The 16,378-nt window shown below is 51.4% G+C and overlaps 1 protein-coding gene across 1 annotated transcript in view; it reads right to left on the minus strand.

Annotated features, from left to right (window-relative positions):
• Positions 1 to 264: 264 nt before the first annotated feature.
• The window catches only part of COL13A1 (collagen type XIII alpha 1 chain), a 159,891-nt gene continuing 143,777 nt past the window's right edge, over positions 265 to 16,378 (minus strand). The window contains exons 40-42 of the mRNA XM_052639731.1: positions 12,062 to 12,148; positions 8,045 to 8,083; positions 265 to 321 (exon numbers count right to left, since the gene is read on the minus strand). Of these exons, the coding sequence (XP_052495691.1) occupies positions 265 to 321; positions 8,045 to 8,083; positions 12,062 to 12,148 (183 nt within the window). The remainder of the gene's footprint in view (positions 322 to 8,044; positions 8,084 to 12,061; positions 12,149 to 16,378) is intronic.

The following is a 16,378-nucleotide window of genomic DNA, read 5'->3' on the forward strand; positions in this document are numbered from 1 at the left end:
ATGTTGATCAGCTTACAACATTTGAAAGAGCCCAGGAAGTTAAAAGGTTAATGGTGGCAGCACCAAAGGAAGTTAAAGGAAATCTGTTGAGAAGGAGCCGGGAAAGGTGACCAGTCTCTGGCCACAGGCTCCTGGGGAGGCTTTCAAGGTCAAAGGGTGACCATGCCGGCAGCCACTTTGCAGAGAAGTTGCTCGAAGATCCACAGTTCTCCACCGCCTGAACGGCATCCCAGCGCCCTTGCAGCGCGGCAACGTCAGAGGGCGCTAGCTGCCAGCAGAGGGCGCTAGCTGCAGGGCCGCGGCAGAAAGCCCAGCAAAGAGCTGGAGGAGACAGGCAGGGTAACAGCAGGTGTCTAAAGGTCTCCTGATCACCCTCAAGCCAGACCCCCGGGAAGGGTTCGGCCCGCGACCCTCTGTCCAGAGGCAGCTCTCGTCTTCTCCCTCCTCCAGGGTAAAACGCTTTTCCCAAAGCTTGGGCTGCCTGGCTTCACTTCTTGGCGACTAACCATGGACTCTGGCCCTTGAGGAGGCAGAGAGAGGCGAGTGTTTGAGGAGGAGCCCCACTGGTGATGGGATGCCTCCCTGAGCCCGGAGTCCCACGGACCTGCGAATCTGGAAAGGGCCCTCCCAGTTTGGACCCACCCTCTTTATATTCCCTTCCTTCCACCACAATCCGGTTTGCCCTCCTGTAATTCCAGAAGCTAGCATGACCCAGGATCCCGCTCACTGGAAGATTCTATGAGGAGGATGAGACAAGGAAGGGGCCCCTGTCTGCAGTGGCCAGCTCCTTCTCCGCTGCTGTTAATTCCTTCCTGGCCCCCGGGTCCTCTCTTCATTCTGACCCCTTGGCGGCCATAGCATCCTCAGATGTACCCTCACTTAGCGCTCAGCACAGTCCTTGCACTGCCTGGTACCCTATTAGCTCCTGGAGGGCAGGCTTACGGTCCTTAGTGGCCCCCTTTCCCTCCTACTGCCTGCACACAGTAGGTGCTTAATAAAGTATATTGAGAGGTCAGCAGGTCAGAGATGTTTATGAGTCCCAGCCATGGCAGGGAGAGACCTGAGCTAGGTCCCTGAGGAGCCCGGTGAAAGAGAAAGTCCTTTTCCTCTAAGAGTTCACTGTCTAGTATGGGAGACCAAATTTCTTCCTCTAATAGAAGATGGAGGGGGAGAAAAACAAGACAGAGTTCTTGGTTGTTTTGGAGAGGGAGTCCAACAGAAGAACCCAGGAGCCCGCACAGGCTGCGGTGTGTGTGCGTGTGTGTGTGCAGGGGGAAGCAGAGGGTGTGTGCAGGAGCCGGTGAATAGACCTGGAAAAGGAGGCCCCATGGTGTGAGGCTTGCATCCCTGGCTCAGCTCTGCCTCCATCTACGTTTTCCTTCAACAGACACCCAACTGCTTCTCGGAAGCAGGGCTGTTCCAGGAACTGAGGGTCTCTGCATGTGGAATTATCCCTAGGCCTGTCAAATCCAGCTCCCTTCCCCGTGTCCTCCCCGCTTCAAGGAAACTTCCCCCTTGAAAACTCCCCTCCTTGGAGCAATGAGCTGCTGGTTTTCCCCTGTCCCTTCCTTCCTTCTCTGCCCTCTGTCTCGGTGTGGATCTCCTCCTCTTTTCTGGGCCCTCTTTTCGGTGGTGTGGATGGCGTCTTAGGTGCTTGACATCTCAAGTTGCCCGAGAGTGTGTCCAGGTGCGGGGCTGGGGCTGGGTCCAGGCTGTAGGTGTGTGGGTGGGGCCCCGGGAAGGGCACAAGAGCCTGGAGTTAGGAAGGCAGCCATGTCCCTGTACATCTGTGGGGCTCTGGGACTCCCGCTGCATGCCAGGTGGGGAAAGTTGTGCTGTTGAGTCCCTGAAGAATGTGGCAACTTGGACGCCGCTGGGAGAGACCAGGTCTGCAGCCACCACTGCCCCAGGAAAGCTGACCCCGCTCACCCACTCCCGAGGGCATGCCCAGGAAGTCTGGTCACTCAGGGTTACGAAGCACATGCATGCGGCTCATGGATTTGCAATGCCAGCTCCATGCACAAAACTGTCACAGCTGAAAACGACTCTAGGTTGAGGGGCACAGCATGCTCCAGTGTCCCAGTCCTCCCAGGAGCCGACCAGTCAGTGGAATCAGGGGGTGTCAAGATGTCAGAGGTCACCTGTCATTGATACCTGGGGAAAGTGAGTGGTGGAGGAAGGTCTGGGAGCTGAGGCTCCTGACTCCTGGCCAGAGCCGGCCTCCTTCTCGGGCTGATGCTGACCCTCCCCTCGTCTGTGGCTTTCCATTCTGCCAGGTAAAAAGCTGGGATCCCAGGAAGGGAGACCAGGTGGGGAGGAAGCACCAAGGGCGGTGGTGACGGGGCCTCGGGGCGTGTGGGAGGCGGTGGTGGGGCCTCGGGGCGCGTGGGAGGCGGTGGTGGGGCCGCGAGGCGTGTGGGAGGGGCTGTCTCCTTCTGAGCCAGACGCACAGGTACAAGTGGCCGGCCTTGGTGAGAATCCTGCCTTGGACCTGGAGGATCTGTTATACTGTCAGTCAGGACGGGGCTGACCCAGTCTTCTGTCTAGCTGGGTGTTTGCAAGTCTCCAGGCAGACAGTGCTTGCCACTAGGTGCCTTTGGTGCCAGAGCACGGGGAAGGGAGCGAACTAGAGAAGGTGGTTCTCCAGAGCAGCTCCGAGAAGGTCACCAACAGGGCTGTGATCTGCCCCGTTGGGCAGGGCTGGTGCCCCAGCCACTCCTTGAGCAGATGGCTCTCACAAGGGGGGCTGAAAGTCCCCAGGACCAGAGTGAGCATCTCTAACCTCCCTGAGTCCTCTCTGCCACCAGCCCCTTGTGTGGCCCTCCCTGGTCCATCTCTCCTATAAGACACCTGCCTCTTCCTGTTCTCCTGCCTGCCAGCATGAGTGTGGAGCCCCTGCTGCTGCTTTTATTTATTTATTTGTGACTGTGCTGGGTCTTCATTGCTGTGAGGGCTTTTTTCTAGTTGCGAAAGGCAGTGACTCCTCTCCAGTCATTGCAAGTCCCAGGCTCTAGCGCACAGGATCAATAGTTGTGGCGCATGGGCTTAATTGCTCCGTGGCATGGGGGATCTTTCCGGTTCAGGGATAGAACCCTTGTCTCCTGCACTGGCTGGTGGATTCTTTTACTACTGAGTCACCAAGGAGGCCACCCCCCAACCCTCACCCCACTGCCACAGCTACTTGTTGACTATTTGTTTCCATGCTTCTGACATGGAGTTGAGTTGGGTTAAGGTCCAAGTAAAGAGGCCCGGGGCACCCTGAAGTCAGGGGTGTGTGGAGCCTGGCTTGCAGCCCTTGCCGGGGAGGATGTCTTGGCTAAGGATGTGCCAAACTTTGTGGGCGACGATGTGTGTACATGGTACTTGGTGAACTTCCCCCCAGCGGTGGGCAGCGTGGACACTGAAACCAGGCTGATGGTTTATTTTCTCTGACCACCAAGCCCCTGGAGGTGAAACTTGAGAGGTTCTTCCCCGCCTCCCCCGGGCTCTCCTGCCCCCGCCTCTGACTTGTTTTCCTTGACTCTGACTTATAAACTTTTCTTTACACATCTCTCTGTTTTATTATCTATATTCTTGCCAGTGACTTTGAATCCTTTGTGATATCAGCTGAGGTGTAAGAAGTAAATGAGGGCTGTTTCCCTGGTGGCTCAGACAGTAAAGAAACCGCCTGCAATGCGGGAGACCTGGGTCTGATCCCTGGGTTGGGGAGATCCCCTGGAGGAGGGCATGGCAACTCACTCCAGTCTTCTTGCCTGGAGAGTTCCATGAACAGAGAGGCCTGGCAGGCTACAGTTTTGGGGTTGCAAAGAGTCGCACACGACTGAGCGGCTAAGCACAGCACAGCAAGAAGTAAATGAACGAAAGATGAGGATGGAAACAAAGTAAGGTTTGGGTTTGCCCAGAGTCCTTCAGGGTGTTCAGCTAACACAGTATTTCAACTTCTGGAACTTTCCAGTGCATGTTTGACCCTATTTCAAAATCACAAGTGGGTTCTGATTGCTCCAGTGAGACCCTGAAATGGCATGAGGCAGTGAGTCTAGAAAAGCCAGGTTCCACTCTGATTCCTTAGGACTTCGGGTGAGGGGGCGAGGAAGCAAAAGAAACGGTGAAGAGGCTGGCATTGCAGGAAGCACAAGTCGGTAGAGCCAGTACAAGGGCGTGTCTCCAGGAGGAGAGGATGGACGAAGCTGCGCTGTGACTCACAGGCACTTCTGACTGTGCAGACGCTTTCCTTCCGAAAAATACAAAAAATTATCAAGGCGCTACTGAACAGCATAGGGCCCTCTGCTCAGTGTTACATGGCAGCCCGGATGGGAGGGGAGTTTGGAGGAGAATGGATGCATGTGTATGTACAGCTGAGTCCCCTTGCTGTCCACCTGAAACTATCACAGCATTGTTAATCAGCTGTACTCCAAAACAAAACAAAACTTTTTTTTAAATTACATTTTATGACTGCTCTGGTAGAAAGATAAATATAATCCTGGCTGGATGCATGATTATATATTCAATTTTTTTCTTTTGGATTTAAAAGAAATGAAAATATTAAGATATTGTCGTATCCTCTGAAAGCCCCCCAAAGGCCCAGGCTTGTGTTCACTGTGCCTGGTGGAGCAGCTGGCTCTGGGTGGGGTCTGGGGGGTGGGCTTAGGTATTATCAGGGAAGTGCGGCATCCTGGGACCCCCTCAGTAAGAAAAGTAACTTGTGCCACCTGGCAGCTGGGGCCTGGGGCCTTCCTGCTTCTGCTGCCTGGTGAGGGGACAGATGACCACAGAGAGCGGCTCTAATTCAACTGCTTCACTTTTCAAACAGGGAAGCCAAGACTCAGGGGAGGAAGGTGTCTGACGTCCAAATCATCTGAGTGGACATTAGGTAAGAACACCAGTGAGGTCCCTGGGGTTTGGGCAGCATGTGGTCCCCTGAAGACCAGAGTCTGTGAGTGCAGCCTCACCCCACAACGCGGCAGGGGCCCCGCGAATGTGAAGCTCACTAACCTAGACTTCGTGTGCCTACGTGTGGACAGGAGCTCTGCTTCAGGGTGCTTCTGTGCTGTCTATAATGAAAGGATATACGTATATAAAGACAAAGCATAAACAAAATGGGGAAGGGTATTTAAATTACTCAAGTACTTTGGTATTTTCAAGCCCTTTAGAAGCACCAATCATGTTGTAATACCTAACAGTAAACCTGTGTGCTACCCCATAGGTAATATTTGCCTAGTCATTAAAATAGGTTTGTTTTATTTATAAGCAGCGAGACCTTTATAAATAGTGTACTAAGAATAGTACAGAAAGCAGTAAAATTCTATTTCTTAAAAAAAAAAAAACAAACCAGAATGCCAATATCTTAACCAGATTTGTTTCTGAATGTCCTTTGTTGGAGCGAAAAGACCGTTGGGGCAAACTTTTCAGTAGCTAGTTGTGAGTGGACCCTGCAAATCTATAGCAAATGAATGGCTATCGTCAACAATAGCTGGTATTAATGATTGCAGCTCAAAAGGAAGGGAAACAAACCAAAAGTCAAAAGTACTAGCACTTAGCCCTTTGTAACCCTGGGGGTTTGAAGGGTTTCAGTGCAACGGAAGCTTACACGTGCACATCGAGCTGTCATGAACGTGGGGTACGTGACAAAAGACGTCGCTTAATACAGACCTGGCCCTTCCTCTGTTGGACTTAACATGGTTCAAACCATTATATTTCTTTCTTTCTTTGTTTTTTTTTTTTGGCCATACTGCAAGACATGTAGAACTTTTTGGACTAGGGATCAAACCCTTGTGCCCTGCAGTGGAAGTGCAGAGTGTTAACCCCTGGGCCACCAGGGAAGTCCTCAAACCATTATATTTTTGAGGACCCCTGCTTCTGGGAGTTCCTGATTTAACAAGAAAAGAATGTAATTGATTTAGGGATGAATCAGGATCAAGAATTTCCATGTTTTACTTTTTTTAATAGTGAAAATCCATAAGCATTTAAAATATTCTGAGACACACCTAGCTTAGCAAACACCATGGACCTTCTTGTATCTGTGAAGTCACACACAAACCAGCCAGCCCCTGAGTACTGGTTGGCCCCTTTTGGCACTGGAACACAATAATTTATTAAGCTTTAATACTTAATAAGTGTGCACAAATGTCATGCAAACGTACAGCCGAACTCACAAATGAAAAGTGTATTAGAGTCTTAGACGTATGCAAAACATCTTGTAAACAAAAGGGAAGAGGTTGGTATTTTCTGTACAAAATATGCAGGTTTTCCTTTTTTTAAAAATCTGTAAGATGCATCATACTTCGGGCATTTTCAAAAAGTGAAAACTGTATAAAAATAAATATTCTATGTACAAACACACACACAGGCCAATCCCAGGTTAGAGGCATCACTGCAAAACAAAAACAAACACAAAACAACATGGGGTTAGTGTCTGTGAGTGTTTATTTCCCTTGTGGGAAGTGAGGTAGGTCTGGGTTGGATGGGAGAGCTCCGCCAGGTCCCCCCTCCTCCAAGACCCTGGGGCTGACTGTCAGCATCCTGAGGGTGGGAAATTATTTAATACTTTTTCTTTCCAGTCATTCCCCTTGTTGGTCACTAGAGGGCACTTTCTCTTTATGCAGCCTTTGGAGGCCTGGCTGTTGAATTACCCAATCTTCCCAGAATGAATTTATGATGTGAATCAACAGTCAATCAGGCTCTCTAGTTGCTTCTTGCTTCTCCCAGACATTGTACCTCTCGAGAGTAGCTCTTCTTCCCCTGCTGAGCTCAATCATTTCTATCTCCTAACCATCCACAGCAACCCTGAAGAAAAAAATCTTTTTCTTAGGGGACACACCTCTTTCCTGCTTCTTGGAGCTTTAACGAGGTCTAGGGGAATTAACCAAGAGGATGAAGTGACAGATTCCTGGGGAGGCATCTCCCTTGAAAGCAGAGCTTTTCCTCTCTCTGGCTGTGGGGTGTTTTAGGTATCTGGGTAAGTAGATGCTCAACCTACAGCCTGGTGTCTTGGTGGTTTCACTGCTTTTACGGATTCTTGTGAGCTAATGAGATGGTGGGCGTCTAGCCAGAGGAATGGATTCACCTCACTGTAAGCGTGAGTGCTGTCACGGGGCAGGACTGGATTAGTTAAGCACAGACTCTAGGACAGGTAAGGGTCTCCAGCTCTTTAATGAGAATGAACCAAGATCTTGAGACAGTGGTGGTGGAGGGCTGGTGGAAAGTCACTGAACAGGAGGAAGGTGAAGGGAGGCCATAGGTGGGACTGCCTTTTCCAAGACCAAGTTGGGTTTCTGGCTTAGGAAACCAATGGCCCCGGTCATGCAGGGGAGCCTTGCACATTGGGGGCCCTGGATGAGTCGGGTGACTATGTTGAGGGCACAGCCCTGTGGTGTCAGGTGGCTTTAATGATGGCAAATGCCAAAGGCAGGTATGAACAAATGAAACCTCCCTGTTGGTAGGAACTGTGGGACTCCAAGAGAGGGTGGGCAGGTCTCAATGTGCAGAAGCATGAAACTCTGACTATTTAAGTTCAAGGGGAAGGGTTGAATGATGAGCTGGCAGGTCTCTATGAGGAGGTATAGAATCCATATGACTTTATACTTAAAGCAACTGAGATTTCCTACATCTGGATAAACGTCATCATATGGCTTAAATGGCCTCTTATGAACACTATGAGACTAGCTAATAATAACTGATTTTGAAACATGGTTTAGAACCCCCTGTAGAAGAAGTATGGTATAAATTAACCTCACGAAGCATAAAGATGTCATCTGTCCGGCTACATGGAAATTCTATACTCTGGGTTTGCTGATGCCTTAAAAACCATTTTTAAATGTTCTCAAGTGCATGCAGTGAATGGAATGCTTAATGGGCACCCTGCTTTTGGGACTGTTCCTTTTTGGGACTATCCCTGCTTTTAGGACTGTTCCTTTTTGGACCCAGGTCTTGCTGCCTTATCTGCAGGAAGGCCTGGAATGGAAATCGTGCATGCTTTATCCCATGGCAGAAAATGGAGCCCACGTACAACTCTTCCCTGAGGCCCTGGAACCCCAGGAAAGCTTACCTTGTTCCAGCAGCCCTGGACTGGCAAGCCATCTTCACCCTGCAGTGAGGAAGAAAGGCAGACGGCTCAGACTCACCAGGATGGCCCAACAAGCAGCAGGATAAGGGGAACAAGGGCCACAAACACCGTGTCAGCTGATCAGGGTGCGGCCCACCTGATATTGTCTGTTTCTTTTCTCTACTCCAGGGCCTAGCCTCAGAAGGAGGCAGGAAGCAAGCCTGCCTGTCTGCTTGCAGGCCGAGCTCACATGTGGTGACAGTTCAAAGCTGAGATGCGCCTGTGGGCCTGTGAGCAGAGGCGACCTGAGCGTTGGGGAGAGGACAGTCCAGAGGCCTGCTGGTCTCCTCTCTGGCTGTACTGGGTGTGCAGTGCCCGTGGGTGAGCCACTCAGCAGCTGGAGGCTTCAGTTTCCTCCTCTATAAAACCTGGGGAAGGTGCGGCTCTATGGAACAAAGCCCCCACTTTCTCATTCTCTGATTTCTCTCTTCCTTAGCAGCTCGGGGCGGACATCCAGGCAGCTCCCATCTGTTTATCTATAAGGAGGAGGAGGGTTGATTTCACAGGCTTTCAACATGGGGCCAAGGTGCCTTCAGCAAGGAGGCGGGGCTCGAGGCACAGCCTTAGCTATCTCTGGGGACTTGGGGAGATGAGCAGTGGTAGGATGAGAACCCACCAGGTGCCACTTGTCCCCTCTGCTGGTGCACCCATGGAGTACCTGAAGCCTCAGGACATCCTGAGTCTCCTCTGCCCGGCTTTCCTGGCTGCTCTGGTGCGCCCTGGGGTAAACTAGAAACCCCTGAGGAGCAGGCAGGGAGGATGAGGCTGAACCAGGGCAGCGATCTGGTTCTCAGTCTGAGTCTTTTAGAACTGCAGCCCAGGTTCTAGAAGTCCAGGTTCCAGGGCAGAGAAGGAGATGCACACAGGGTTTTAGGAGACCCGAGCAAGTGGTCAGCCCCCGAGGGGCTGGAATGGGAGCCCCCTGTGCCTGAACCTACTCATCCACCCACGACAGGCGTGGAAACTGCTCACCTGGAGCCCAGCAGACAGCTGGCCCTGCACGGGTGCTGAAGAAGTCTAGTTACCTTGTACTAAAAATCCTGATCAACAGCGGCGCTTCTCCCCCACCCCCGCCCCCGCCACCCACTGCCCCACGCCCACCGTAACACAGTGCAGGAGACGGCAAACAGCAACAACGCAAAACAAGAAAGGGAAGGTATGTAAACTTCCACAGCAAAATTAATAGACAAATGACACGTTATTGGAGAAAATGCCAGTTTGCATTAAAGGTCAAATCAAGGTGACTTTCACCATCCCTTCTGGGTTGGGGAGGTTCTGCAGGGGAAGGCGGTACATCCCAGGGTTCCATGAAGACCTGGGTCCCGTTTCCCAGCCCGCCACAGTGCGACACTTCCCATGGACTCTGGAAGGGATAGGAGCCTCCGCGGGCCACAGCGGCTTCCCATTGGCACGTGGACGGTGGCAGGGGGGACAGAGGAGGGCTGGGCAGGCTGGGAGGGGGTGCAGTGGCAGTGTGTGGGTAAAGAGCAGGGTGAGGAGCCAGGGCTGCAGCTGGCAGAACTCAGATTTCGGGATCCTGGAAAAGGCTGTGGCAGAAGGGATGACTGGCTGATGATCAGTGGAGGTGCCGTGGAGGGCGTGGGAGATCTCATGGCTGAGAAAGGTGCCTGTGAGCTGCATGCTGCATGCTGAGGATTCAGGAGACTGGGCAGGGGACAGGAAGCAGCCACTCTGTCAGCTTAATCTGCCTCTCCTGGTCCCTGAAAGTCCCTTCAAGGGGCTCTGTGATCACCTGTCAGGGTCACACAGCATCTTTTCTTATAGCTTTTTCTCCTCTGTCCCAAGATAATTCCCGTGTGACCCTGGAGTGGGGATGTGAGGCTGGGAATTTTCATTTGACAATTACTGGTGTGAAAATAGCACCATGAGCTCCAAACCTCCTCGGGAAATTTAGAGGGGCAGGAAGCTTGTGAGCAAACTGCTGTGGAGTGAAGGGCCATCTTCTCCTTCCCCCATAGTGCTCTGAAAGGATCGCTGTAGAAGCCTAGAAGGTCCCTGCCTGGAGAGGGACTGGGCCCTGGGGAACCAGAACTGTAGCCACTTAGGCAGGTCTTATGCTTGGGAGTGGGTCCCTAATGTCTCACTTCCTCCCTGTCTCCTCCCTTCCCTTCCTTAACCACATTCTCAACCTTTCCATGTTCTTTTAGACTTTTTGGTGGCAAACCACTGAAAAATGGGGAAGAAAAGAGGAAACCGAGGGAGGGTCTTGCAGCATCCTCTGGGATTCAAGCTAAAAGGGATGAGCCCTCTAGGATCGAGAATCCTGATTTTGGACCATCCTTTGGTACTGGGGTGTCACCTGGACAGTGATCCCAGATCTGTGCTGGAAGGTCAGGCAGAGTACCCGCTCCTCTAACTTTGGTTCTAGAACTCCTCATTCTGCCCTGTGTTTATAAGGGTGTCCATCTGTCCTCTGCTAAATAGTGAGATGCTGGAGTGGAGAGGGACGTGGGGCCAACGTGGGCATCTCATTCAAATGTTCATCCAACTAACTGCAGTGTGTGAAGGCAGAGAAGTCACAGTCCTGAGAGCTAATGCAGAGACTCCATTTCCCTGGCTTCCTTTCCAGTGGCAGGTTTGCCTAGAAGCAGTTCTGAAAGGAGGGTCTGATGCAGCTAAAGTAGGCACTGGATGGGCAGGACCAGCTCACATTAAGGTGATGGGCTTTTGAAGCTGCTGCAAGAAGAAGAAAAAAAAAAGCCTCCTGGCCGTCTTTGCATGCAAGAGGGGGACGTGCAGGAGCCCCTGAGGGCCAGCCAAGGCAGGGTGACCCTTGGTGTCTACAGAGTGAAGAGGGGGGAAGCAGAGGCCAGGTGGAGGGAGCAGGGGTGTGGAGGGCAGCTGGAAAGGCACACAGGCACAAACCGCACACGTGGGAAAGCCCATACTGGCCGTGCAGGCAAGGGAGGGTGATGCCATACCAATGGGCACGGGGCATCCAGTCCGTCCAGCCCTGGTAACCCCGGCTCCCCTTTCTCTCCTTTAAAACCTCGGTGTCCCTGTTCACAAAACCAACCACGATGATTATTTCGGTCAAGGGTGGCCAGCTCCGACTGTGGCGTGGAGAGGCCCAGTCTTATCCTGGCCAGGATGCAGGACCTTTAGGGCATCTACAGGTAAACCTCAAACCCCAGTTGATTCCTGCCTTCCCAATTCAGCCTCTCTGCTCTCTCTGGCTCCAGGAATGTTGAGCTTGGTGACGTGTCCATCCAGACCCCTCTCTACTTAGAGACGCACTTGGCGTCAGCACACACGAGCTTCAACTTAATGCATCATAATTTCAGGACCTTCCAATGGGATGAGGGACACTTGAGAAGCCCAGCAGATGTGCCATGAATCATTCCTCATTGGCTGGTTTGGGAAGGCTTCCTGGGGGTGTCAGTCTACTGACCTTGGTCTGCAGTTTTGCAGGTTTGGGCTGGATGGCTGGTGGGCATTGAGAAGCTGTATATAAAAGCCCCTCTCTGGCCTCGTTCTGCCCCATTTGGGGCAAAGATGACCCTCAGGAGATGCTAGCCCTGGTGTCCTGCATCCTGACCAAGTGGGAATTCAGATGACTTGAACTGCTGGCCACCGAGGTGGCCCCAAAACAAAGAAGGCAAATGGGGGTGGTTCACAAATGCTACCCTGGCTTCCAAAGCCATCCCGGAGCTAAGCGCCGAGGCCTGCTCCCAAATCCCTTTCCTTGTGGTGTCTCCATTTCCACACATCAATTGTTCAGCATCTTCAAAGGGAAGGGATTTAGCATGAATTGCTTGCAGCTGTGGTTTTAAGGCAACACCAACAGCAGGCAGAATTTCATCAGCCACATGAACAGACCAGTTTTGGTAGTGGCAATGGAGTCATTTGGTTTTCATCTTAGTTTATTTGCCTTCTTTGTTTCCAGCTTGCAAACCTCCAGGAAAAAACAGAAAAACCAAGTGATAGATGGAAACATACCAATGGACAGGGGGCATCTAATCCAGGCGCTCCTTGGTCTCCCTTATCCCCCTTAGGCCCTCTAGAGCCTTTCTTCCCCCTCTCCCCCTGTAAATAATGGTTTAGTCCAAGAAAAAAAAAAACATCAAAACTTTAGGATCATTCATGTGTTAAGGTTAGAGACAGAAAAAAAAGGGGGGAAATAGATTCTCTCAATTAGGATAGTCTCCTCAACAGGATTAGGGATCAGTGTCCACCCCACCCCACAAAGAACCTGAGTATTTGGCTAAGGCAGGTGTGCGTGTGGGTCAGTAGGGCTGAGAGCCAGAGGTGGGAGGAAGTGCAGATGGATGATACTAATTCTGAGCCCAGAATGCATCTATATAATGGACAGGGGGACCCATTTCCTTCTCTTTGAGGGTTCATTTTTTAAGGGGTCTGGGACTTCCCTGGAGGTCAGGTGGTTAAGACTCCCATCTTCCAATGCAAGGGGTGTGGGTTCGATTCCTGGTCAGGGAACTAAGATCCAATGTGCTACACAGCCAAAAATAAATAAATAAAAGATCATCATAGATCACTCATATTAGAAAAAAAGGGTCTGCCCTAACAGCTTGTGTCCCAGTTGGGTCCATCCCTTTGATATTCTCTTAGGAGGCAGGGTGATTTTGTTCAGAGCCCTGGTGTGTGTGTGTGTGTGTGTGTGTGTGTGTGTGTGTGAACCTGGCATGCAGGCATGTGCGGCACACATGGTCGTACATGAGCTTGTGTGTGTGTACACGGTGTGTGCATGCATGAGTGTGTGCTCTCACGTGTGTGTACAAGTGCATGTGTGTATGTTGTGTGTCTGGGTTCTCAGCTGGGTCCTCCCGTTCTCTGGCCCATCCTGGCCTGAGGTCATGGGCAGCTACTTGTATACGGATATGTTGACTCAAGGCATTCATTTGTTTCTGAAAAGCTTCAGTAAACATCATCTTTCTAAATTGAACTCTATTTTACATATGTCAAGGTCACTCTCCATTTAAAGAAGGGCTGTGGGAAATTCTGTGTAATGAAATTGAGTTGGGGTTTAATATATTCGATTTCTTTATAAGGGACCAAGCATGCCCCTGGGAAGTCTCCTTGGAACTCTCCTTTATTGAAGGTCGGTTGTCTCAGGCTTGGGGGCTTCCACTGTGTGTCTCGGGGTGGGTAGCCTAATGGTCAGAGAGAAGGCTTGCAGCTGAACGAGATTTGCCTCTTATCAGCCACGAGACTTTGGGAGCTTACTTAACCTCTCCGAGCCTCAGTTTCTTCATCTGTAAAGTGGGGATAATAACACCGCCCTCAGAACATTGTTGCGAGGTCTTTGTGCACATTTAGTGCTTAATACCGGAGAAGGCAATGGCACCCTACTCCAGTACTCTTGCCTGGAAAATCCCATGGGTGGAGGAGCCTGATAGGCTGTAGTCCATGAGGTCGCTAAGAGTTGGACACGACTGAGCGACTTCACTTTCACTTTTCATTTTCATGCATTGGAGAAGGAAATGGCAACCCGCTCCAATGTTCTTGCTTGGAGAATCCCAGGGACGGGGGAGCCTGGTGGGCTGCCGTCTATGGGGTTGCACAGAGTCGGACATGACTGAAGCGACTTAGCAGCAGCAGCAGCAGTGCTTAATACTGGCATATAGGGATAAAGGGCTTCCCTCATAGCTCAGTTGGTAAAGAATCTGCCTGCAATGCAGGACATGCAGGTTCGATCCCTGGGTCGGGAAGATTCCCCTGGAGAAGGAAATGGCAACTGGCTCCAGTAATCTTGCCTAGAGAAGCCCATAGACAGAGGAGCCTGGCAGGCTACAGTCAATGGGGTCGCAAGAATCCAAGAGTTGGACACGACTTAGTGACTAAACCATCATAGTGATAAAGCAGTCGCCTGCCAATGCAGGAGCCGTAAGAGACACAGGCTTGACCCCTGGGTCGGGAAGTTCCCCCGGAGGAGGAAATGGCAACCTGCTCCAGTATTCTTTCCTGGAGAATCCCAGGGACAGAGGAGCGTGGCGTGGCAGACTACAGTCCATGGGGTCGCAAAGAGTCGGACACGACTGAGGCGACTTAGCCCACACGCGTGCACTGGCCTCTAGTGTGTGCTCAGTCATGACCGCAGCTTCATAATAAGAGCAGTAACAGCCGTCAGTTCTTGTCAGCCACCGTAGGAGCCAAGGCCGCCAAGAGGCTGGGCCTCCTGTCTACTGCGTTCCAGCAGTGGAAGGCTACAGGGTTCCTTAGAGGGAGGCAATGGATGAGAATACTTAAGACGTTTCTCCAGGCCTTTGAAAATTACCCCCATTTCTTGATTTCAGAAGTTACCTGCAACTGCCAACGCATCCTTCTGAGTGAGTTTTCTAAAATGCAGATGCCTACTGAGCATGTTTAAGAGGCACTGTGTCTATGCATCTTAGGGGCCATGGCATTGGCTCTAAGATGTGCCCACCAATGAAGAAATGATGGGACTGTTAACCTGCAGACAGTGGACAAGCGAAACCACTTGCCATTGGGATGAAGAAGCCCCGTGGGACACTTCCTCAGGAAGGTGCCCCTTATACTCTGGGTGAGGCCAGCACAAAAGTGAGCACAGTTCCTTAAGTTCAGAGGGTGAGCAATGCTCCCAGGAGTGGGGCTCTGCAGGTCCTGATGATGGGCCTGTGGGGGAAGAGGGTTAGCCGAGGTCCCTTCAGGATGGGAAACTTGCACTCTGGGCTGTCAGGTTCTAAGGGCACAGGAAGTGGCCTTATTGGGTGCCCCTTGAAGACATCAGAGTCATAACTTCACCTACATCCTCGCTTCTCCCTTTCCCCAAAGAGGACACGAAAAGGGCCCTGGTGCAGAGGGGTGTCAAATTGGTGTGGGAGGCAGGCAGGCAGAATCAAGTGGCAGGGCGTTCTTAAAAAATGAACAACACTGCTTTTAGAGGAAATAAACTGAAGCTGGAGGACTGGAAGGGAAAGGATGAGGCTATGGGATTATTATAATGGGTGAGCCTATCGAGAGGGAGAAATATTCAGGGAGTAAAGGGAGGAAGAAGCAGGCCCAGGCTGAGAGAGAGCAGATGGGGGAGAGGGAGGAGGCAAGGGGACCTGGGAAAGCAAGACGCAAAAACGCACGTGCACACACATGCATGCACGCAAGCATTACATACATGCACACACGTGCACTCTCCCATACACACACACACACACACACACACACACACTGCAGATGACACCTCTCGGAGAGTGACAGAAGCTGCATGAATGCTCCCAGACCTTTCAGTTGGCTGGTTTGCAGGAAGCTGCGCAGTGAAACCCAATTTTCCTGATGCCCTGATTGCCAAATTCACACTACCCTTTACCCTGTGATGAATTTTTTCATCCTAAAAGTGGCTAAATTCACAGAGCTGTTAAGGGACAAGGAGAATACCCCTAGGGACAAGGACAGACTCTTTCCCCTGGCATGTGTGTCCCCTAAGAAAACTGCCTGTCTTGGCCTCTGGGCCTTGCCCACCACTATGAGGACCGTCCTCCTTCCATGAGCAGAAAGGAGGCCCCAAGACCATTCTCTGGTGGGACTCGGAGTAGCATAGTCTTAAGGCTGTGTCTTGGGTCACTCAGAGATAGGATAACAGACCTGGGGCCCCCATGCGAGCCTCTCTGATGGAGTGCCCCAGGTGTGATGTGAGGCCAAGTTTGGGAGCCCCATTCCATAGCCAGTGGGGATGAAGGACTTTGAACATCTCCAGCTTCACCTCCACGAGCAGTAATGAAACTTCCAACCTGAACATCACCTAAGCACTTCTGGCCTTTTCCCTGAACCAAAGTGTCAGCATTCTGAGTTTCCAGGTGCCATACCTGAGTTTCCAGGTCATGGCACAGAGCTGACTCTGCTTGGACCTTTCTTCATTTTGGAGGCTTTTATCACCAAGCCCTCATCTCTCCCCTCAAAAGCCCCATTAGGGCCAGTGGTATAAAGAGGTCTGAAAGAGGAGGTGAGCTGTAGGGGGTACTCTTCTAGGACATTCTGGCATCCTGAGAGTCAGATCTCTCGGATGGAAGAATTATCTGGCTCTTGATTTGGAAACCTGCCCTTTGGAAGAACTCTACTGGTTTTTTACGAGGCACTCCAAGGAAGGTTCATGTAACTTGCCTGTTTTCTGGACTTGATTTTTACTAAGTGACATATTGCTAATTTATATGTGGGACAGGGGAGAAGTATATAAAACCTTAGAATAGGAACTGGAGAAGAAATATTTTCCCACTGAATCATGGGGCCTCAGTGGCTCATTCAATGACCTCGGTTCTTTAAGCATCAGAGCCACTAGCCTCCCAC

This window comes from Budorcas taxicolor, chromosome 5 (assembly GCF_023091745.1).
Source record: "Budorcas taxicolor isolate Tak-1 chromosome 5, Takin1.1, whole genome shotgun sequence".
In the NCBI taxonomy this organism is placed as follows: Eukaryota; Metazoa; Chordata; class Mammalia; order Artiodactyla; family Bovidae; genus Budorcas; species Budorcas taxicolor.